The sequence below is a fragment of the Rhinolophus ferrumequinum genome, chromosome 11 (genome assembly GCF_004115265.2).
Source record: "Rhinolophus ferrumequinum isolate MPI-CBG mRhiFer1 chromosome 11, mRhiFer1_v1.p, whole genome shotgun sequence".
In the NCBI taxonomy this organism is placed as follows: Eukaryota; Metazoa; Chordata; class Mammalia; order Chiroptera; family Rhinolophidae; genus Rhinolophus; species Rhinolophus ferrumequinum.
The window spans coordinates 21,802,828-21,824,112 of NC_046294.1; the positions used below are offsets into that span (position 1 = coordinate 21,802,828).

The 21,285-nt window shown below is 37.7% G+C and overlaps 1 protein-coding gene across 4 annotated transcripts in view; it reads right to left on the bottom strand.

Annotated features, from left to right (window-relative positions):
• The window catches only part of IFTAP (intraflagellar transport associated protein), a 59,734-nt gene that overhangs the window by 21,557 nt on the left and 16,892 nt on the right, over positions 1 to 21,285 (bottom strand). For all 4 annotated transcript variants that reach the window (XM_033121418.1, XM_033121419.1, XM_033121422.1 and 1 more), the window contains 2 exons: positions 2,514 to 2,671; positions 1,010 to 1,081 (listed from right to left, as the gene is read on the bottom strand). In XM_033121418.1, the coding sequence (XP_032977309.1) occupies positions 1,010 to 1,081; positions 2,514 to 2,671 (230 nt within the window). The remainder of the gene's footprint in view (positions 1 to 1,009; positions 1,082 to 2,513; positions 2,672 to 21,285) is intronic.

The window sequence follows — 21,285 nt, forward strand, 5'->3', positions numbered from 1 at the left end:
AAAAAAACTAAAGAAAGTAGTAAAGAAAGGTTCATTCAAAACAAAATCATCTTGCCCCTGGTAAATCACAAGAGAGGTGAGCAGGGCAAAAAATCAAGTGTTCTCTCTTTCAAGTAAATAAAACTGAAAATTACTTCAAAGGTAAAAAGCAGAGCAAATGACCTTTACAGACACAACAGCAACATTTCAATGAAAAATGATTCCACGTGGAATACTGCTTTCCACTATAAGTTGACAATGAGACATTTTAGAATAACAAGATGGTAACATTTTAGACATGAACTAATTCATCTCAGGTGAATATCAAAGGTGTGAATAAGACAATTATTTCACCACTAGCTCGAAGGAGACCTAGTAAAGGCATAATGTCAAAATGCCTTTTACGCTTATGACCTAAAACATGTACATAACAAAATACCTTAAAATTGCAAACTTAGACCTCATCATTGGAATTCAAAAGAAAGCCTGTGTCTTTCTTCCTTCAGCTCTATTTGCCAGACCATGGCTCTTACACAGGAATTAAAAATGGTAGTTCCCATTGCTTGTCAGTACATGACTGCAGTTATTTCTTGGCATCCAAGTGACAGCAAAAATTTATCTTCCATACACTGGTTTCAGTACTAAAATGTGAGAATCTGTTATATTGTCAGTTGTCTTAACAGCATATGCTAGGGGGGACTAGAGTCATGTTTCTCTATCAGAGCACCCCTTCCATCTATTAAGCTTTAAGGAAAAAAGACGCAGAATGGATAGGTGGTTGGAAAAAACTATCCATTTTTGGAAATGGATAAAAGTTGGTTGGAACATGGTTGGAAAAAAGCCAACCATGGATAGTTTAAGATATTCAAACACCAACTTAAAAGAAAAGTACAAGGACAAAATCTGCTGAATTGTCCAACTTGTGAGACAGCTAGTGAGTCCTATGGTTTTATTGCTTTTATATTTTTGGGGTTTTTTTTTGGGGGGGGAAGGGGGGATTGCCATGGAAAAAAACTGAATCATGCCTTACCTTCACTTTTCTTCCCCAATTCAGATCACCTTGAAAGGAACTGCCAACTTTTTGGCCTTCGTCCAACACTATCTGAAAAAAACAGTGAGGACATATTGATGAGAAAAAGAAATAACGGAAAATAAAGGAGCTGATCTTGTAATCCTTGAGATGATAAAACCCTCCAGTTTTTTTTTTTGTGTGTGTGTTTTTTTAAGTAGCTATGCATGATGAACCAGAGTCACTAAATCAGAACAGAGGTCGGGACTCCAGTTCTCTAGATTAATCCCTAGAGGAACCTAAGTCAATTATTTAACCTCAGTTTTTTTCATATGTAAAATAGAAACTCCCCACCTCATTATCTCATTCCAATGAACCTTTGAATAACTAATCTGAGAACGCTAATACAACTCTTTCAAGTTATTAGGAAACAATGCCATTGAACAATTTTTTGTCTCTCATATGCTGGACCAAGACTCAATAGATAATACCTATAATTCCAGTTGCAAAAGATTGCCAGTAGACAATAAATCCTCTAGGGAAAAAGGTTCTTGTCCCACAATCATCCCTCTCTCTCTCTCTCTCTCTCTCTCTCTCTCTCTCTCTCTCTCTCTCCCCCTCTCTCTCTCTCTCTCGCTCTCTCTCTCTCTCTCTATATATATATACATATATATATATATATATATATATATATATGTATATATATATACGATCCCCAAAATAAGATCTAACCTGGAAAATAAGCCCTAGCATGATTTTTCAGGATGACATCCCCTGAACATAAGTCCTAATGCATCTTTTGGAGCAAAAATTAATATAAGACCTAGTCTTACTTTCAGGGAACCACAGTATATATACACATTTCTAATGCAGAGATTTTTGTTCCCTTGTATGAAAACCACAATCCCAAATACAGTTCTGTCCACAATATCACAGGGAAGACCAGTGGAAACCAGAAACTCAAATGGCTTGAAAAGCAGAACAGCGTCCACTTGGATTTCTTGACAGTTAAAAAGCACAGCTAAGGAAAATATGACTGTAGTCTATTAAGTCTTGAAGATTAGGGAAAGCGCATACAACACTTACTGATCAAATCTTGGGAAAAAACAACATAACAGCTTCTACTTTAAGTTCACAAGGGGTGAATCCAGAACGGGAAAAAAAACTCCCATTTTATACAGAAAATTTAAAAAGGCATTCTTCTGTCCCAAATAGAGGACAAGTTAAAATATATAAACAATTTCAAGAAGAATCTTGAAGATGGCAGATTCTTAAAAGGTTTTTAACAAAAATTGGGTCTGAGCAAGTTACCATCACAAAGGTCAGCTGCTGAAATCATGAAAGGCAATAATGATTTTCAATAAAGCATCCAATGGCACCCCTTCTAGAATTTGGAGTCTGAGTTATTGATCCAATAGCTGTCCAATGTTTCTTATGATCTTACGGACTCATTTTTTTTTTTTTTAATTCATGAAGAATTGTTTTCCCCCAGCCTGTTTCTGTAAGTATGCCATGGTATTATTACCTGCTCCTCTTCTGAACTTTGTGATGAGTTAAGAAGAAAGATGGCTTTTTTTCTAAGACAATGACCATTTGGTTCATTTTCATGAGTAAATTGCATTGAAGTAAATATGTTTTCTGAGGAATTAGTTTCAAATGCTCCTCTTTTGGTCACATTAGCCTCTGAAATGATAAGTTGAATAATATTAGAAAACATCTACCACACCCAGTCTAGTTTATTTTATGTTTATTGAGAATCTTCCTTCCAAACAAAAATACAGTTTTCAAAGAAATCTGAATGCTTGAGGCATTAAGCATACGTAACTTTACAAAGTTATTTCTAAACATGCAAGAAAGATAACACTATTTCATTTACCATACAAAAAATATTTATTAAGTGTGTACTGTGTACCCAGCACTGTTCTCAGCCATTGTTGACAGGTCATAAAATGTAATATTTGCAAGAGTCTGTGACATCTCCTATCTCATTTTTTTCTAAATTTGAGGGGTATTTTTCCTTATGTGGATGTTTTTTTTAAATTTGTAAGAGAAAGTAATTAAAATTTGCAAGTTACTTATAGTCCTACAAGACAGAAAAGCTGCAACAAAATTTTTTCAGTGGCTATTTTTCTCATTTTTTATCTAGGCATCTATGTACTTATAAAAATCAAATGAAATTTTACTCTACATATTGTATTATAATTCAGCTTGACAGTAATATTTCTTTCCATATGATTGAATATTCTTCTGTAATTTTAATGGTTATAGAGAATCCCACTGCATAAATGTAACATAGTTTATTTAACCAATCTCTTATTCTTAACTATTTAAAGTTATACACAACAAATATTTTGTATTAAATCGTGCACATTCATGATTATCTCCTTAGGCTAAGGAAAGAGTCTAAGATTAATCCTAAATTAGGAGACTAAGAAAACTATGCTATTATGATAAGAGATAATGAATTAAGTTTTGGCCATGTTGCATTTGAGGTGCCAGAGGAAACTAAGGCAGATATCCGGGAGTCAACTGCAAACGTAAACTAAAATGTGCAAGAGAGATCACAACTACAGGTAAATATCTGGTAGTCAGTTACACTGGGGTAATGGTTTAACTCATAAAATTATTTTAAATATTAGTAGTAATATTAAAAATACAAAAAAGATGAACGTTTATTGAGTGTCAGACAATACTAGAGGAAAGTACTGTTGGTACTCGGTTCCCCACAAGGGAACCAAGGCCACATGACATTAACTAATTTGTGCAAGGTAATACAGCTGGTAAACAGCAGAGTGGGGATTTGAACACAGGTCTTCTAAGAACCCATAGATCCTAAATACTGTGCTGTGCCACTTTGAATAGCATAGTAAGTGAAGGGAAATGGTCCTTAGAGAACAGAAGAATGAAGAGGGAAAAAAGAGAGAAAAAAAAATCCCAGAAAGAGACACAGAAGAAAAGTTTGCAAAAGCACAAAAAGAACAAAAGTGCATAGTACATTCCAAAACTAGAACTTCGTTTCTGCAACTGACAATAGCAAATACAGGAACGTATATCAACGGTCACCAGGAGAGTGAGAAAGGATTCCAAGGAGGCCAAGTGGCAGAAATCAAGGTACTGTCAGGTTGGGGAACACTATTTCATCCCCTTACAGTACTCTACCATGAAAAGGCTCCAGAGGCACGGGGACTGTTTAATTTGGGAGCTCCTCAGCAAGTACCTAACTGAAGGAGTTGGGAGACCGTCCAGGCCAACAAGGTGGCCCACGTTTGCTCGTGAGCGTCTAGTGGCATGGCGTCAAAGTTGGTGAGATTCTTGTTCTCATGATCACAACCTGGTGCAAGTCCAGTCAGAATCCTTCGCTTGCTTCTGAATACCTGAATATTCTGAATATTCTACCCGTCACTGGTAGAATAAAAACGTATGGGATGTCTAAAGGACATTAACACAGAAATACCGTTGGGGAACAGAGGTGAGATAACCGAATCTATAATACATTATTATTCACTCAATTAGCCAAAGAGGGAAAACACAAATATTGAGCTTATCACTGTTAAGATCCGGAATTGTCCCCCTCAGACAGACAGAGAACCCGCACAATAATGCAAGTCACACAGCGAGGTTTATTACCAGCCGGCTGGGGTCCCCGTCTCTGCCCGACGCAGCGGGTTTTTAACAAGGACCCCAAACACTTAAAGCCAAGGGGTTATATAGCATTTTCAAGGCCTTCCATAGCTTCTGAGAGTACAAGATAAACTTACAGGACTTACATAGTTTCAAAGAGTATAAGATTTACTACAGGACAAGGAGACCAGGAGTATAAGATAAGCTACAGGACTTGCATAGCTTCAAAGAGTATAAGATTTACTGCAGGACAAGGAGACCAGGAGTATAAGATAAGCTACAGGACTTCTAGTCGCCATGCTGCAACTGCCCACATCCTGGAATTTTATAATTATGTTGTTTCAGGCTAGGGGCTGTTAACCCTGACCTGAAGATAGCAGTTCTCATGCTAACAGTCTCTTACATCACTTTCTCTTTAAAAGGGTTATATTAATAAATAACACAAGCTCAGGACAGCTCTCTCTACTGCCTCCTACACCAGCACCCATGACTCCTAACTAGCTACTACTGGGAGAGGTGACCTCTGCCTTTGGCCTCAACAAATCCCTAGACACTCTGATGGGTGGAGAAGAGGTGAGTGAGTAAGGTAACAAGGGGAGGGGAGGGTTGCTAAGAATATCGCTGCAGTAACCGGCATTATAAAAGATCAGATAAGTGAGTAAGAAATAGTCTTAGGACTTATCTTCCCTGATTTCTTCCTCTTTTAGAGCCACAAAGATGTCCTAAATCACTCCTAGGGCAAAGATAAGCAGTGGTAGCAGGATGGAGCAAGATAGGCCTGAAAATGCTTGGAAACAGGAAAATTTACCTGGGGGTGAAAGAGTTCCGCAAACTTCATCAAAAGTAGAAGCAAGGCTTCCTGGGGCTACCTGCCATTCCTCCGTGCACTGTTCTAATAAGAGGTGGAATTGTTTCAGTTCTCCCGCTTATCCTTTAAGTCTAGCACAACCTAAACCTAGTTTTACCAACAAAAGGCTATGTACCAAGCACAACAGTACCGTAATAGTCTATTGATTTAAATATTTGAAAAGCACAGTGATGTCTGGGACAAACGGATGTTCCATAAGGACAGGTTCTATTTGTTCTCATGTTCACACAATGTGCTCCTCTACCATTTCCAATAAAACAACCAGGTTATTGGACAGATAACAGATGAAACTCGTTGGAAAGAAAGAGCAAATTACAATGAAGTCCCAGCTATTGATGCTGATATTGCACTGCTGGTGGGGCCTCTGATCTAATAACACTTAGTATTCATTCTTTTAAAATGTCTTCCTTTCATAAACATAAAGCTTTTATTTTGAAAACACCAGAAGATACAGAAAAGAATTTGTTCTCACGCTGACTGGACCTAAAGTTTAAGGCTCCTTCCTAAACCTCACAAGTGGTTTCACATGAATACGAGGTGTGATCAAAAGAGACGGTGAATGCTTAAATAAAAAATTATTACAGGAAAAGACACACTGCCATTAATCCCCCTCAAAATACTCCCCTTCACTTCAAACACAGTTAGCCCACCGTTCTTGCCACTTTCTGAAGCAGTTCTGGAAGTCCTCCTTCGTGAGTGTCTTTACTTCATCCTCCAACATGACAACGCTTACGTGTCCCACGTCGCTCCTGGTACCTGGCAATTTCTGTCAAATAAAAGCATTACAGTGTGCCAACATCTACTTTATTCATGGGATCTGGCACCATGCGATATCTGGCTCTTCCCCAAAATCAAAATGACCATGAAATGTTACGTTTTGAATCGATTCAGGACATGGAGGCAGCCACGACAGCACAACTAAAGACACTCATGAAAGAGGACTTCCAGAACTGCTTCAGAAAGTGGCAAGAACGATGGGATAAGTGTGTTCAAAGCGAGGAAGAGTATCTTGAGGAGGCTTAATGGTAATGTGTCTTTTACTGTAATACATTTTTTTAATCTAAACGTTCACCGTATTTTTTGATCACCCCTCATATACTATATCACTCCAAAGACCCTGAAGTGCTTCGTATAAGGCTTTTATCATTGAAAAAAAAAAAAAAAAAGACCAGCAAATAATAAATGTCCTGGCAGAGTGAGATAGGAAAGAAGTTATTTTTCAATATGATCTTGTCAAAATGGCAGATATTGGCACAGCGCAGAATCTGAAGTGGCCTAAAGGCTGAGGAGAGAGCCACATGCTGCTTCCCCGAGTTATCCTGGTGACAATCCAAACGTGCTACCAAGCGTACCTCTCATCTTCTGTTTCTGTCTTTCATCAGAATCCTTTTCCACTCTTTCGTCTTATCCCTAATGTCTCCTGCTTTGAAGTAAGTGTCACACATAGTACCTCTGAGAACTCTACCAACAATATTTCTGAACACAAGTAGGTGATTGAGACCTGAAAGAACGTTTCTCTGGGCATTTCTGAGTCAAACCTTCAATACAGATGAAACAAAGGGGTTTTTTTCTAACGGTTTTTAAAGGTTTCATTATTCGGAAGCAATGGAATTTCAATTTTCTTTTGATACCAAACAGACAAGCTTCCAACAGATCACCCTTACCAGACCACCAACTATAGCTACAGTGTCTAATTTCAGGCCAAAGAAAAAGGTTACAATCCTTGAAAAGATTGAAACCACTGATGCCATGATATATTAGATACTAATCACGTACTGATTATACAGCTTCCACATGAAAATGATCACTTTGTTGAAGTCTATTTTGAAATAAACTTTTCAAAACTTCAAATTCATCCACACAAAAGCCAGCCTAGTGTCCAGGGGCCGAGAAGCCTCCGCACACTCGAGGGCGAGTTCTCACGGATCAACTCCACCACCATCGGAATTCCCGACCAAGCCCTATCAGCAGCCTCCGAGGGTCTGCTCTTCTGCACCACGGTCAATACAATATAAACCAAGAGCGTGTTCTCCATTGCAAAGGGATACTGAGGCTGTGGCTAGAAGAAATGAAAAATTCATGGGGGCGAAATTCTGTGCAACACTGGGCAGTTGCAAAAAAGCCTTTTGCAAAGAGAATCGGGGCTAAGCAATCATGCTTATAACAAGGTTGGGTACTTGGAAAATCAGGGGGTGATTTTCACATTACACTCCCAGCCTACAGCAATGTTTCTCTGGACCATAATTGCGCTGGATTTGTCCGGCCAAACTACTTCACTCAACCGTTTCTTGATCACATGCTACCTCCCCCGGAGCGATAGTCGTTAGGATTAAATAAGCAATTTAAAAACCAATCAATCATAAATCAGAATAAATCCAAAGAAACTAAACTCAGCAGACAAATGTTTTGTCTAAATTCCTTTTGCAGTGCTCTGAATTCCAACTGTTTTATGTTCTTCACTGAAAGAGCACAGGGAGGAGAGGATTATCTCAGACTGGCCAGTGGGGAATAATTGTGCTTTCCCTGAGGCTGGATGATAATTGACTCATTATTCACAGCCCTAGCTCTCAAGCTGCCGAGACACAAATGCACAACACTGACCTGGAAAGACACATGTCAAAAGCCCAAGATGAGGGACACAGGAGCAGTAACTTGAAATTTTTTTAAAAGTCCAGTGTTAGGTACTCACAGAGGAAAAAATGTGAAGAGAGTGTGAAGTTGCTGAAAGTTGACTTTCAGGGAAAAAAATCTGAGTGGTTGATGACTTCTGCAATTCATTCGATCCAAAACTTATATTCTGGGCATCAACTATATCAAGGTGACAAAGATGGGTAAGACCCAGTCCTGCCCTCACAGAATTTACAAACTAAGAGGTGCAGCCTGGTATGCAAACCACCAAAACAGAACACAACTATGGCAGATGATACAAGAGAGGTACAAAGTTAGAGACCGGTAAAATCAAAGGCTTCACACAGGAATGGGGCGTCTCACTGGGCTTTAAAACACAGCTACAGTTTCAACAGGTGAACATCGTGAGTTCTCCCAGGAAGGGAAAATTGCGTGAGCAAAGTCCTGAGGTGGGAAAGCACCGAGCCTGTATTCCGGGAAAATGGGAGTAAAATGGGAGTCCACTTAGTGAGGTGGGAAGGGGTGATATTTGAAGGACCTGAAGAAAACTGTACTTTATCCAGGCCCTTGGGAGTCATAGTCAGCTGTGCTCTAAGATGAAATGGATAGAATGGAGCAGCGTGGTTCAGATACTGGAGGTAGAAAGTACAGAGCTATTGTAGTAATTGCGGTAGAAAGTACAGGGAGCCTCAGCAATGGATTTAAGATAAAAAGAGCTCACAAAGTGAGTTCTTGTGTTTCGAAAACAGAAATGAAGACATTATCTCCAAGTGGTTATGTTCCCTTTCTCTAGATATCTCAGAATATTAACCCTATCTTTCTACTGTAATCTGTCCAATTCTTTTAGTTTAATTTAGCATGCCCTAGGTAACTTTTTTTTTCCCTTAATAATCTCTGTGATGCTGGAAGTATGTAATACAGCGTGTTCTCAACCTGTCAAATGAATTACAGTTTGCTGCAAAGAAGCCACACGTATCACCTCACAGGATAAGCTCCTTCCCCACGGATTCAGTCAAGGTTCAGAAGGGCGGTGGCCCAGAGTGGGAGCAGATGCAGCATGTCTGAGTCCCAGAATCCCTAACAGAGTGACAGCTGTTGACATAAGGTGACACTGTCTACATAAGGTAAGATCGTGTTACATCCAAAAAGTTTCTTTTTGTATCACAGTCCTAGCTACTTACAACTTTTAAGTCTATGCACAAATGATTTATTTTCTCAATAGGAAGTATTTACGATAAGCAGGACCCTCTTGGTTCTTGAGCCAAATCCAAAGTCCTAAGGCCTTATGTTCCTCCAGTAAAGAACTCGGGGTAACGACCTAAGGATCTATGAACAGTACTTCTGCCACTCCACAGTTTTACTGATGTGTAATTTACAAAATCCACACATGTTAAGTGTACAAGTATATGGTTATTAGTAAATATACAGAGTTGTAAGACCATCGCGATTAAATTTTTAGATCATCCCCAGCACTCCCAAAAGGTCCCTGGTGCTCGTGTGCCGTCACTCCCCGTTCCTACCTCCAGCCACGGGCAAAGCCACTAATCTACTTTTTATAGCTATAGATTTCACTTTTCTAGACATTCCATGTAAATGGACTCATATGCTACATATGTGGTCTTTTATGCTTGCCTTTTTTACTGAGCATAACATCACTGAGGTTCCTCTATGTTGTAGCATGTATTTGTGCTTCACTTTTTTGTGAGGAACTATTCCATTATATGGACAGACCACCTTTTGTTTCTCCATTCACCAGAGAATGAATATTCGGATTGTTTCCACATTCTGTATCCCCTTGGTTCTAATATTCCACACAGTGCCATAGCATTATGAAATCAAAATAAAGGACAATTGGAGTTCCAGCTTCCTTCCACACCCAAACAATGGGAGAAAGGCGTGTATTAATTAAAGCCACAACTCTCTGATCATCTTATCCCCTCAGTATGGTCACAGCCTTAGAATCACGCCACTCTACATGGTCCTGTTTTCTTCAAATTTATCCGAAACCATCTAAAATTACCTTTCTTAATTGTGCGTTGTCTACGTCTTCACACTAAGGAGAAAGGTACCTCTCTGCCAGAACTTACAGCTCCTGAAAGTGAGAATGTCCATCCTCCCCTCCAAAGGACATGTAACAATTAAGACTGACACGTACATTGATACTCAACCCTCCAACCAGTGAGCTCACCATGTGCTTAACACCACGCGCGGCTAGAAGACTAGCAGAGGCGTTAGGAAAGCTGTAAGACGTGACCTCTGCCTATGAGAAACAATCCATTTCCTTAAAACTTTTAGTCACTGAAAAGACATTTTACATGTCTTTCCGCCAGCATTTCCAGGCCTAAGAATTTGTCCAAAAGAAATAATTAAGTATGTGGGCAAAGATTTCACTAGAAAGCCAAAAATGTCTAATCTATGCCCTTGAAAATGTTTACTTATCTTTGAACCAGCATTTCCATGTGTAAAAAATTTACCCAAAGGCCATAAATAAGAAGGGTGCAAAGATGTAGCTACTAGATTGAATGAATGAATGAATGAATGAATGAATGAATGAATGAATGAATAAACAAGGCCAAAGACAGTACAAGGACCTACAAGGCTATCCATGCCTGGTGCCCCCACGTCCATACCCTCTGACTTCAGCTCTCATTCTTCTCACCCTTGCTCACACCACTCTGGTCACTCGCCTCCTCACTATTCCTCAACTAGGCTGCTGCTATCGGCAGGTCTCTGCACTGATTGTTCCTTTGGCCTCAAATGCTTTTCCCTAGAGTACCACAGGCTTAACTCCCTCACTTCCTTCCAATCCTCATTCAAATTTTACCTTCTCAAGGTCACCTGGATCACTCTACATAAAATTACCTGTGTTTCCCTGAAAATGAGATCCAGCCGGACAACCAGCTCTAATGCATCTTTTGGAGCAAAAAATTAATATAAGACCCGGTCTTATAGTAAAATAAGACCGGGTCTTATATAATAAATATTATAATATAATATGCTGGGTCTTATTTTACTATAAGAACGGGTATAATATAATATAATGTAATGTAATACCAGGTCTTATATTAATTTTTGCTCCAAAAGACGCATTAGAGCTAATGGTCCGGCTAGGTCTGATTTTCGGGGAAACACGGTATAACCTTATACATCCCCTACCTGCACTCAGGATCCCCTATACTCTGCTCTGCACTTTTTTTCTTTCCCAGAGAAATTACTATCTTCCAACAAAGATACCTCTCTTATTTATTATGTTTATTGTTTATTCTCTGTCATCCCCTTCTAGGATACAAATTCCCTGGAGGTAACGATCTTTGTCTCTTTTGTTCACTTATATGAGCAGTACTTGGCATATAGTAGGTGCTCAATAAACAGTTATGGAATGAATGAGGGTGTGTGATACAGCATAAGTTATAGTAGCCAAAAACTGGAAATAAGCATCTAACAAAAAGAGGGTGGTTTTAAAAAAAGGCATATCCACACAATTAAATATAATACCATCATTAAGAATATTGTTAAATAACCATGTTTATTGACATGAAAAGATGTTCAAAATATGTTATATGCTAAAGCAAGTTATAAAAAGAATATGTATGGTATAATCCCACTTTCATAAAATAATTATAATAAATTTGCTGAATATATAAATGAATGAAACTTTAGGTTGAGCCCTTATTATAATTCAGGTTCTGTAAAGTAAAATTATTCCTGTAACCCATCATACTTTTTTCACTGTCAAAGTGCCTTTTAAATAACATAAAATGGTGACATTAAATGAAAAGTTATTTTTAAACTGAAATAATTGTTGTTACCCTTTGGGTGGAAACAATGAAGAATTTCATGAAAGCTATGGTTCTCTTTCCTAGAAAAACATGCAATATACGTATGCAAAAGCACAGAATTTTGAGGAATTCACATGTCTTCCCCATACACCTCCTTGATCTCATTTAGGGTGTATTTCTCAAAGCTGGTCTGAGTCAAGATTCCTGGGCTGCACACTAGAACTAAAAAATCAGAATTTGGGGCTTGATCCCCAGGAATCTGCATTTTAATAAGTATCTCCCAGGTGATCTTTACATATACTAAAGGTAAGAGTCCCAAGTAAAGATTCCATGGAGTAGAGACTGAAAATTGAGAATAAAAAACAAACAAACAAAAAAACTATCTGATACCTTGTCTCTGCCAACACATGTAAATACTTTTGCCTGAAGGTCATGTCGACATACTCTTTAGTCCATCCACCAGAGGCCAGTGTAGGATTATTCACTGAACTGCGTCATCACACTACACAATATACACTATACGTAGACACTACAGTTGGTTTTGGTTACTTCACAGAATATTGCGTGGACAACTAACATTGTAGATAGTATTTTACATTTTTATGTTGTAGATTCAAGATTTCTTTAATATTTAACCTTGATGTCCCTCTTTTAAATCATAAACAGTCCCCATAATCATAAAACTTTACACTTGAGTAAATCTTTAAAAGTTACCAAGCACCTTCATGTATATTTCATCTGAGCCTCACCACAACCGTATAAGACATACGGAGCAGGCAGAATTATCCTTGATTTACAGATTCAGAGAGAATAAGTGGCAAGCCTGCCACTGAATTAATAAATGCCTGAACTTCTTCTGAATCCTAAGCTAGAATAGTACCCTTTCCATTACACTGGCCCTGCCCACAGCAAAATGAAAAATATAAGGGCAATATACTAACCTCTTCATAAAACTAAATTGCATCAACCGAAAAAACATCCCTTCGCCCCGAAATCATGACCGTCTGCCTGCCTGCACAAAGATGCATTCCTTGAGACAACCTCTTTTATTCACATAGGTTGAAGAAAGTTAGAGGGAGTAAAATTTTTCCATCTCCTTTACAAATAAAGGCTGCTAAGGAGTCTTCACACTTTATGAGGTAGAATAACCTCTTCCTCACAAAACTGTAATAATCCAGGACTGATGCACTGGCATACAGCATTAGAGCAATGCAACAGCAGACTTAAATTAAATGGTACATGTCTTTCACATTCCCTCATTTTTTTCAGGGCACTCCAGAATATCCATTGGGGAGGTAGGGGAACTTGAAGTTAAAAAAAAAAAAGAAAGAAGTATCAATCGAAAAAATCCACTGTTATTATCATTCTTATTGCTCTTTTCTTAACTCATAAATAGCTTTATTCAATCTAAAACTGAGACCCCCCCAAACCAAAGGCAATATTCTGGATATTGCTTTATCAGCACTACGTAAAGAGTAGTTAGTATTGCCTTATCCATCAACCTCTAACTATACAGTCTATAAACATAGATTGCTACTGTGCCATCACACATCTAAAACGTTTGTAACACAGCACACAGAAATAAATAAGAATGCCATATCAGAGTGGGGACCCTGTCACCTTCATCTTGTATTTCCAGATTCTAGCTCAGTGCCTAAAATATAGCAGCAACACAGTCAACACTGAAATGACGTCAACATTAGCAAGAAGAACTGGATTCACACTGTAATTAGGGACTAAACGAAATACTCAAAAATGAGATGACTGGCTACCAGTCAAACAGAACATAACTTATAGAAAATGGGGGGAAAAGAAAATGGTACTCGATTCACAATCCGTTTTTTCTAATAAGCAATCCATACACTATAAAATCTAATACAAAGGCAGGCTAAACCCAGGAAACACATGAAGACGGTGCAATGATTCCTGCCTGTGCTAACAGAGCAATACGTTGCAAGAAGCATGAGCTAACTGGTGTCACTTAAATCTATCTCATCTGGAACGAATTCAAGTAGGGGGAAAAAGGACACTAAAAATCTCATACTAGACAGATTGCGGTTTGATTTTCATATAAGGAAGATATGAGTTTGGTCAAGATAAAGTTTCCTGTTTGCATCCTTTGAGGTTAGCTGACCATTTCAAAGAAAATATTATTGTTTTACGGCTGAAAGAACATTTTGCTAAAACCATCCAGATTTGAATACATGCCCAGTCAGCTGAATCAGAGGACCCAGTTTTATGACCACCTCAGTTTCAAGTCGAGTAATTTACTCTTTTCCATCAAGTATAATAATACACTTAACAACAATGAGTAAAAAATAAAGAGAAATGCATGCAAAACAAATGTGCACACACAATATTGTTTAAATAGGCTACTTAATGGCTGATAGTGACCATCTTAAAAGTTTATTTGGCTACTATAAAGTTCTCTGCTTGTGGTTTGTAAAAAGTTCAAAATTTTATTTGCCTAAGAAAGTTCACCTCTCTAATTTACATGTACATATAAAATATACTGTATAATATATATGTTGAAAAAATATAGAGAATCAAAGAATATGATTCTTTTATTTGTACATAAACCAAATTTTAAAACTTCCCATAATACCTTACTTCACTGAGAAAACATACTAGAAAAGATATTTATTGCAACAAAATATTATGCACCAAAAAACACGGCCAGAAATCAATTAAATCATTATAATTCAAAATGTTGTAAATATTTAAATACATTTTCTTTCCTTATCCCATTACACCTAACTACAGCAGATTCAGAAAACAAATGATTATCTATGGACCAAATATTCATGTGTAGAATAAATATGAATTGTAACAACTGCAGCTGAAGATTTATGCTAATATATCTAAAATAAAGTGTCTCCATCAGCTCAAAATCCATCATAATTTGAGGAAGGAAATTTCCTTTTGCAACTGAACCAGCATTTTTCTGTTTCATAATTTGTCAATTTGTTCCCTAAGTGTAGTGATTTAGTGATGACAAAAGAAATAGAGAAACAAATGAAAATTGCTTAATTACAGTTTGCAGATGTTCCCCCAAAGAGAAAGAACAGGTTAATGCTGCTGATGCTGTTTCTTCCATAAGACGGTGCTATAAATTAGTTCACTTCATTCAATACTGTTTTTCTCCTTCAGTATTCTATGTGATATTTGATGTTATGTTGTGATAAAGAATTCACATACAGATAGCTATTGAATTTATAATGAATATAAAACCATGAACTTTTTTCTTTTTATTCTTTGCAGCAATACCAAAAAAAAAAAAAGAAAAAAGAAAAAAACATCAATAGAGCTTTAAAATAACACCATCTCCTTTTTCTCTCCCTTAAGATACCAGATTAGGGGAGTTTTTTAATTGCCTAGTTGCTTTTATATTAGCAAGTTCTCATATGATGCTTTCTACAAGTTTCTCTTGAGGTTAACACATCAGTGGTCTATGTCTTAAGTTAAAGTGTGTTTATAATTTGCCTTGTTATTTTCAGTTGCGCACTTTACTGTTAAACTCACATTTGCAAGTGTGCTTCCAGAGTTGCCCTTTTTTCTGAATGTGGCTAACGACAAAAAGGAAACAGAAAGACACTGCAAATGGCCTGTGAACTAAAAACACCACTCAATATTCAGTAGGGAATTAAATGACTGATAACAACGGTGCAGAAAATGTGGCTTGAGTGCCACCTGGAAGCATAAAGCTGGTCAGTTCGTTTCCAACTTCCTCTGGCAGACAATCTGCCAGTAGCAAGGCTATCAAAACAATGTTAAGCCTGCTGGTCTCTGTCTAATGCTCTGCAGAAAACAACTGCAGAAGACTACACGGCAAGGATTATTTCTTGTTGTTGTGTTTTCTTTTATACGAGAAAGCTGTTTTTCTGCTCTACTGAAATTCTTTCCTGCTCTGAAATTGGTAAGAGGGCCAGCTGTTTTCTGTATTTTTCTCTGTGGTATTTTTCTACAGCAGATTTTAGATGCATTCTTCAGATTGGGAAAAAGACTCTTTGTACCCCCATGGAAGATTAAAGATGCATTTCTGACATTCAAATTCAAAATAGCTTTGGGAACCAAAATGATATGTCAGCTTCAGAAACGTGTTGTTTTGTGTGCTGTCACCAGTTTCATTTTTAATTACATTTTTTAGAAGTTGTCAAGTATGAGTAGTGATATTCCTTTGGCTAAACTGACAACTCAAAATTTATCAGTCCAGAAGTGTAAACCAAATCCCAGCCCAAGATTCTAAGCTCTTGACAGAACATACACTCAATAAGGAAAAAAAGAAAAGAGATAAATAAATGTAATGAGAACTGTGTAACACTGAACAAGTCACTCGGCCTCTGTGGGCCTCCATATCTCCCAGGCTGGTCTTTGACTCTTTCTTCTCCCTAATCCCGTCAGTCACCTGTTACCAAGTGCTGTCATCCCTTCACTTGCAGCCTCTCACCTGCCCTTTTTGCTTTCTATTTCCTCCTCCACTACTCTAGTCCCTATCTCCACTTATGGATTTCTGCTTGGCCTCTTAGCTTGTCTTTCTTACTCCAGTTGTTTCAATACTTCTAAACCTCTAGCTTTCAAAATCACTTGCTGTGTGTGTGTGTGTGTGTGTGTGTGTGTGTGTGTTTAAATTCTACTATGGCTCCCCGGTCTGCTAGTATATCAAATTCAAACTTGGGGCATCATGACACAGTCTTCTTGGCAGGTTCTTCTTCCTGTGTTTATCCATTAAATGTGAATGTTCTCTAGGATTCGGTCTGAGGCCCTCCTGTCTGTCTTTGTCATTCTTTATACACTTATTTTCTTTTTATTTCATTTACTCAACAGATCTTTATTAAACATCTATTTCTCCTGAACATTCAAACACACAGTGTTCTACTTAAGGGAGAATTTAGTTCAAATATTAACAAGTATGAAGGGGAAAAGGTAAGTTGAGTTGACAGGAATTCTTTCTTCAAAGATATGTGGAAAGAACAATAAAATGCTAAAGGCAGATAGTATTACAAGTGAAATGAGAATAGTATAAAGGAAACTAGAGGGCCGGCCCCGGTGGCTAAGGTGGTTAGAGCGCTGTGCTCCTAACACCGAGGTCACTGGTTCGATTCCCACATGGGCCAGTGAGCTGCGCCCTCTATAGCTAAGACCGTGAACAACAGCTCTCCCTGGAGCTGGGCTACCATGAGCAGCCGGAGGTTGGAGTAGGCTGCCGTGTGCTGCCACGATTGGCCCGCAGCCGCGAGAGCTGCCCTGAGCGGGCGACCAACGACTGGTGACCCACTGCCTCAGCCGGGAGGAAGCGCAAGGCTTATAATACCAGCATGGGCCAGCGAGCTGTGTCCTACACAACTAGACTGAGAAACAACGGTTTCTATCAGAGTGGGGCAGGGGTTGGAGGAAGTAGGGGGGGAACTGGAAACAAAATTACACATCAAAATCAGAAACAAAATCTTTGATTTAGATATAAGAAAATAGGTTAAAGTAGTGAATAAAAAGCTGTTCAAGTAGTAATATAGAAACTGGTAGGATCATCTGGGAAACCAGATCCTAAGTATTTTAGGAATGAAATGAGAGAATGAAAAACACAGACTTATTTAAGAGTTAATCATAAAATCACAGAAGATCATTTCAATTTCCAAACTATTTTAAACTGAATAGTTGGTAAAACGGGCAGCTTTAACGGAAATTAATCATTTAGCCTGAAGCACAAAATAGAACAATAATGGTATGTGAGAAAGAGAGAGATCGAAATTGGATGTAACTACTGAAAATCCTCAAGGTCAGTATATGTGACAAAATGAAGTTGAAAAGATTAAATGTCAACTTCTAAGTCACTGGCTTCTTACATATATAATTTCTGTAACACATGTGTGATTGCAATATGAGAGTAACTTCCACTCTAAAAGGTGGCAGCAAATGCCTCCCCAAAAATCGGACTGTGTAGTAACCTCCGTGTGGAAGAAATTAAAAGAATCTGACTTTTTCTTTCAGCAGTTTAGAAATAACTTTAAACCTTAATAAAAGCAAGGCTATATCTCCATCTTCAAAAGTTACTATTTAAACCTATTATTAAAATGGATTTTATATAAATGTATATACCAGTACTAAAACAAATGGAACCATGATCCAAAAGGACCATCACCAGTGGAAGCATTTTAACATCTTTCAAATTCAGCTCTTACCTAGTAAACCTTCCTGCACTTTATTTAATGTTTTAGGACTCAGTGTAAGTTTCGATTCAGTGGTTATCCCAGACTCACCTCTGGCATCCTCTCCAATGGGTAGACTTTGCAGCTTTTCCTTCAAGTACAGGCTGACTGGCCTTCCTATGAGCTCTCACAGAACTCTGTGCTTCTCTCCATTGTGATACTTATCATATACATTAGTGTAATTTCTTGTTTGCTATTTCTCTCTCTCACTGGACTACGAGTGCTTGAGAACACTAATGATGTCTTATTTATTTTTGGATTCCCAGCACCTAAAAATAATAACTAGACCATAACTAGACACTCATAGAATGAGTGAATGAATGAATGAATGCACTAAGAGCAACTCCCATATAAGTTTTCACATCTGGGTTTTTATAACCTTAAAAAAAAAATGATAGAAATAAGAAAGACAAGAAGAAAGAAACATTTTCCCTTTAGATGGATATTCTAGAAAGGCCTATAAATTAACCACATTCACCAAGAAACTAAGATACCACAACTGAAACTTAGCCTCTTTATCCACAATAATGTCAACAATGTAATAATGTCTTCACCAAAAATGAGTAAAACCAAAATCTGCAGGCTGATTTTCTAACACAAATGTTACAATTTGGTCTTACTCTCTTGAACCGAAGAAACTACTGAGAATGCAATTATAATTGTCTGTTTAAAACTAGTAATTAATGTGTCTCTTTAAAGATTTTGATAGAACATGGTACCGATTATCGAATATGTACCATGGTTTAAAAAAAACAAAAGTTTTTTTTAAAAAAACTGCTTTAAAAAAGAAAAACACTGTAAAATCTGATCAACCTAAATGTACTGTAGTGAGAATTATGCTACCATTATTAACAGTTTCCAACTGTTTTCCAAGAGTCTAAAGTGGAAATGTGAATTTCTTTCAATAAAGCTATAGTTTAATTTTGTCCGGGGAAATATTTTAATAGGATTACTGACCCTTTTAATAGTCTTGGAAAGAAAAATGAATCCCATAAGCATTCTGGTGTATAACTACTATAAAATTAAATAGAACAGCCAATCAGTGGGAATGCTAATGGACTTGAGAAACTTACTGAAGAAATGTACATAAGCGCGCATGGGGGAAACTACTTAAACAGAGAAAAGATTCCATCACTTATCAGCAAAATGACCAAACACAATGAGACAAATGAACAGCTAGAAAGAAGGGGAAAACTGAAGAAATAGCTTTCGTGTTTTCCTTAAAACAGAATGAAACACATTCACTTTGATCAATTCTGCTATCACTCAACTCTTAGGCCTGTCCCTAAGTCCTGTTCAGTTTTTCAGAAGGTATTTAAATATTTTAGAGGAAAAAAGGACGCTCACTGATTTAAGACATATTTTTGCACTCACAACTCTTTGTGCTTTAAGAGGAATTTTTTCAGGTCATTAGTTTATAATGTGAATTGGCGCCTAGGGATATTTTCAAAGGAAAAAAAACCAGTATGCTTGGAGATGCAGTTTATGTGATTTGCGTCATCATTTATTTCAGCTCAATTTGGGGCCCAAAACTAAACTCAAAATGAAATTACCACATGTGCAATAGTTTCTGTCTCAGCACACGATGATCACACAGAAATCTGAAAACAGAATAGACCCTTTATCCCCAAAACAAAAACATCATCACCTCCTTAAAATATTCAAGTCCTTGCAAGTTCTTGCTCTTCCATTAGTACAAAAATAAAGTTAGCTTTACAAATAATTTCCAAAATAATTTGGATCAAAATACCATTGGCATACCAAAATGTATTAACTCTGCAGATTTTACCCTTGTTTCTATACCCCACTCCAGCCATTCATACTGCCATGTTTGGTTGGGTCCAGTGAATATGGAACTAAATCACTAGGCTCAAAGAAAGCAAGTGTCTTCCTAAACTCAAGTTCACAGAGCAAGGTGATTTGGCTGTTATCAAGATGAATTTGATCCAACTATTATGTCAAAATAGATCATTACCAGTCCTAAAGTTTTAACTAGAGATTTCCTAAGTTCTCCATTTCCCTTAAGTATAAACAAAACCACAGTCCACAGTAGTTAAGTATAAACAAAACAGACATTGATGGTTCAACTATTTTGCACAACAAAAGAAACAGGTTAGAATCACTTTTCCTTCCCTTGTAACTACCTTTCTTTTACATTTGTTAAGGAGACACAAGTCCTGAAGTCAAGTATCTTGAGAGTGTCACAATCTTGGAAATTACAAAACGCCCTGTTCCCAATCTTGGGTACACTTTAGAATCACCAGAGGAACTTTTACAAACTACTGATTCTTAGGGCCCCACTAAGACTTAGAGTGGGCCCTGGTATCATTCTACTCTAAAAGTTCTTCCGGTGAGTCCAACGTGCAGCTAAGTGAAGAACCAATAGTCTCACAAATGTGGATCAATGACCCAGACAGGACCAAGGCTGAGATCAAGCCAAGGGCAACCTGAAGCCGAACTTAGAACACAGAGTACAAACTCAAGCGCCTACAGGAACCACTTAAGTCAATGACGCAGACAATGTGTACACACACTTTTAGACTGTGTGAGTGCCAGAGAATATGACAAATAAGGGAGCTGCCAGGGAGAAGGCTCCTGAGCTCTAGCTGATATTGCCATCAGGGAAACAACAGGTAACAGGTCTCCTCCCTTAATCAGAAAAAACACAGATCAAGATTTTTGTGTAAAATTTCCTAACTTTTCAATGTTTGGCTCAATTAAAAAAACAACAACAATATTGTAGGAGGCAAACAAAACATGTGATGATACATACAACACGGGTTTGGCCTTTAGGCTTCAGTGTATCACTTCCAGTCTAAAGGGTTGTTTCCATTCTGCAGAAACCGTAGCATTATCACAACAATAATAACACCTAGCTTTCATTAAATACTTAACATGTTAGCCATTATGCTAAGAACTCTACACGGTTATCTCAATTAACCTTCACCAACCTTTTAGGTTCTATTATTATTCCCCCTTTACTCAACAACTACCCCCCCCCCAAAGTCACACAGCCAGAAAGTGGTGAGGCCAGGTTCCAAACATGTGCAGTGCAACTTCATAACCTATACCATGCTATATTTCTTAAAAGTTTTAAATACACTCTTAAAAACCTCCACTGTTTGCACTTGCATTTCTTCAAAAATAAAATGAAGAGATTATACTAACTGATTTCTCAGGTCCTTCTTAGTTCTCAAA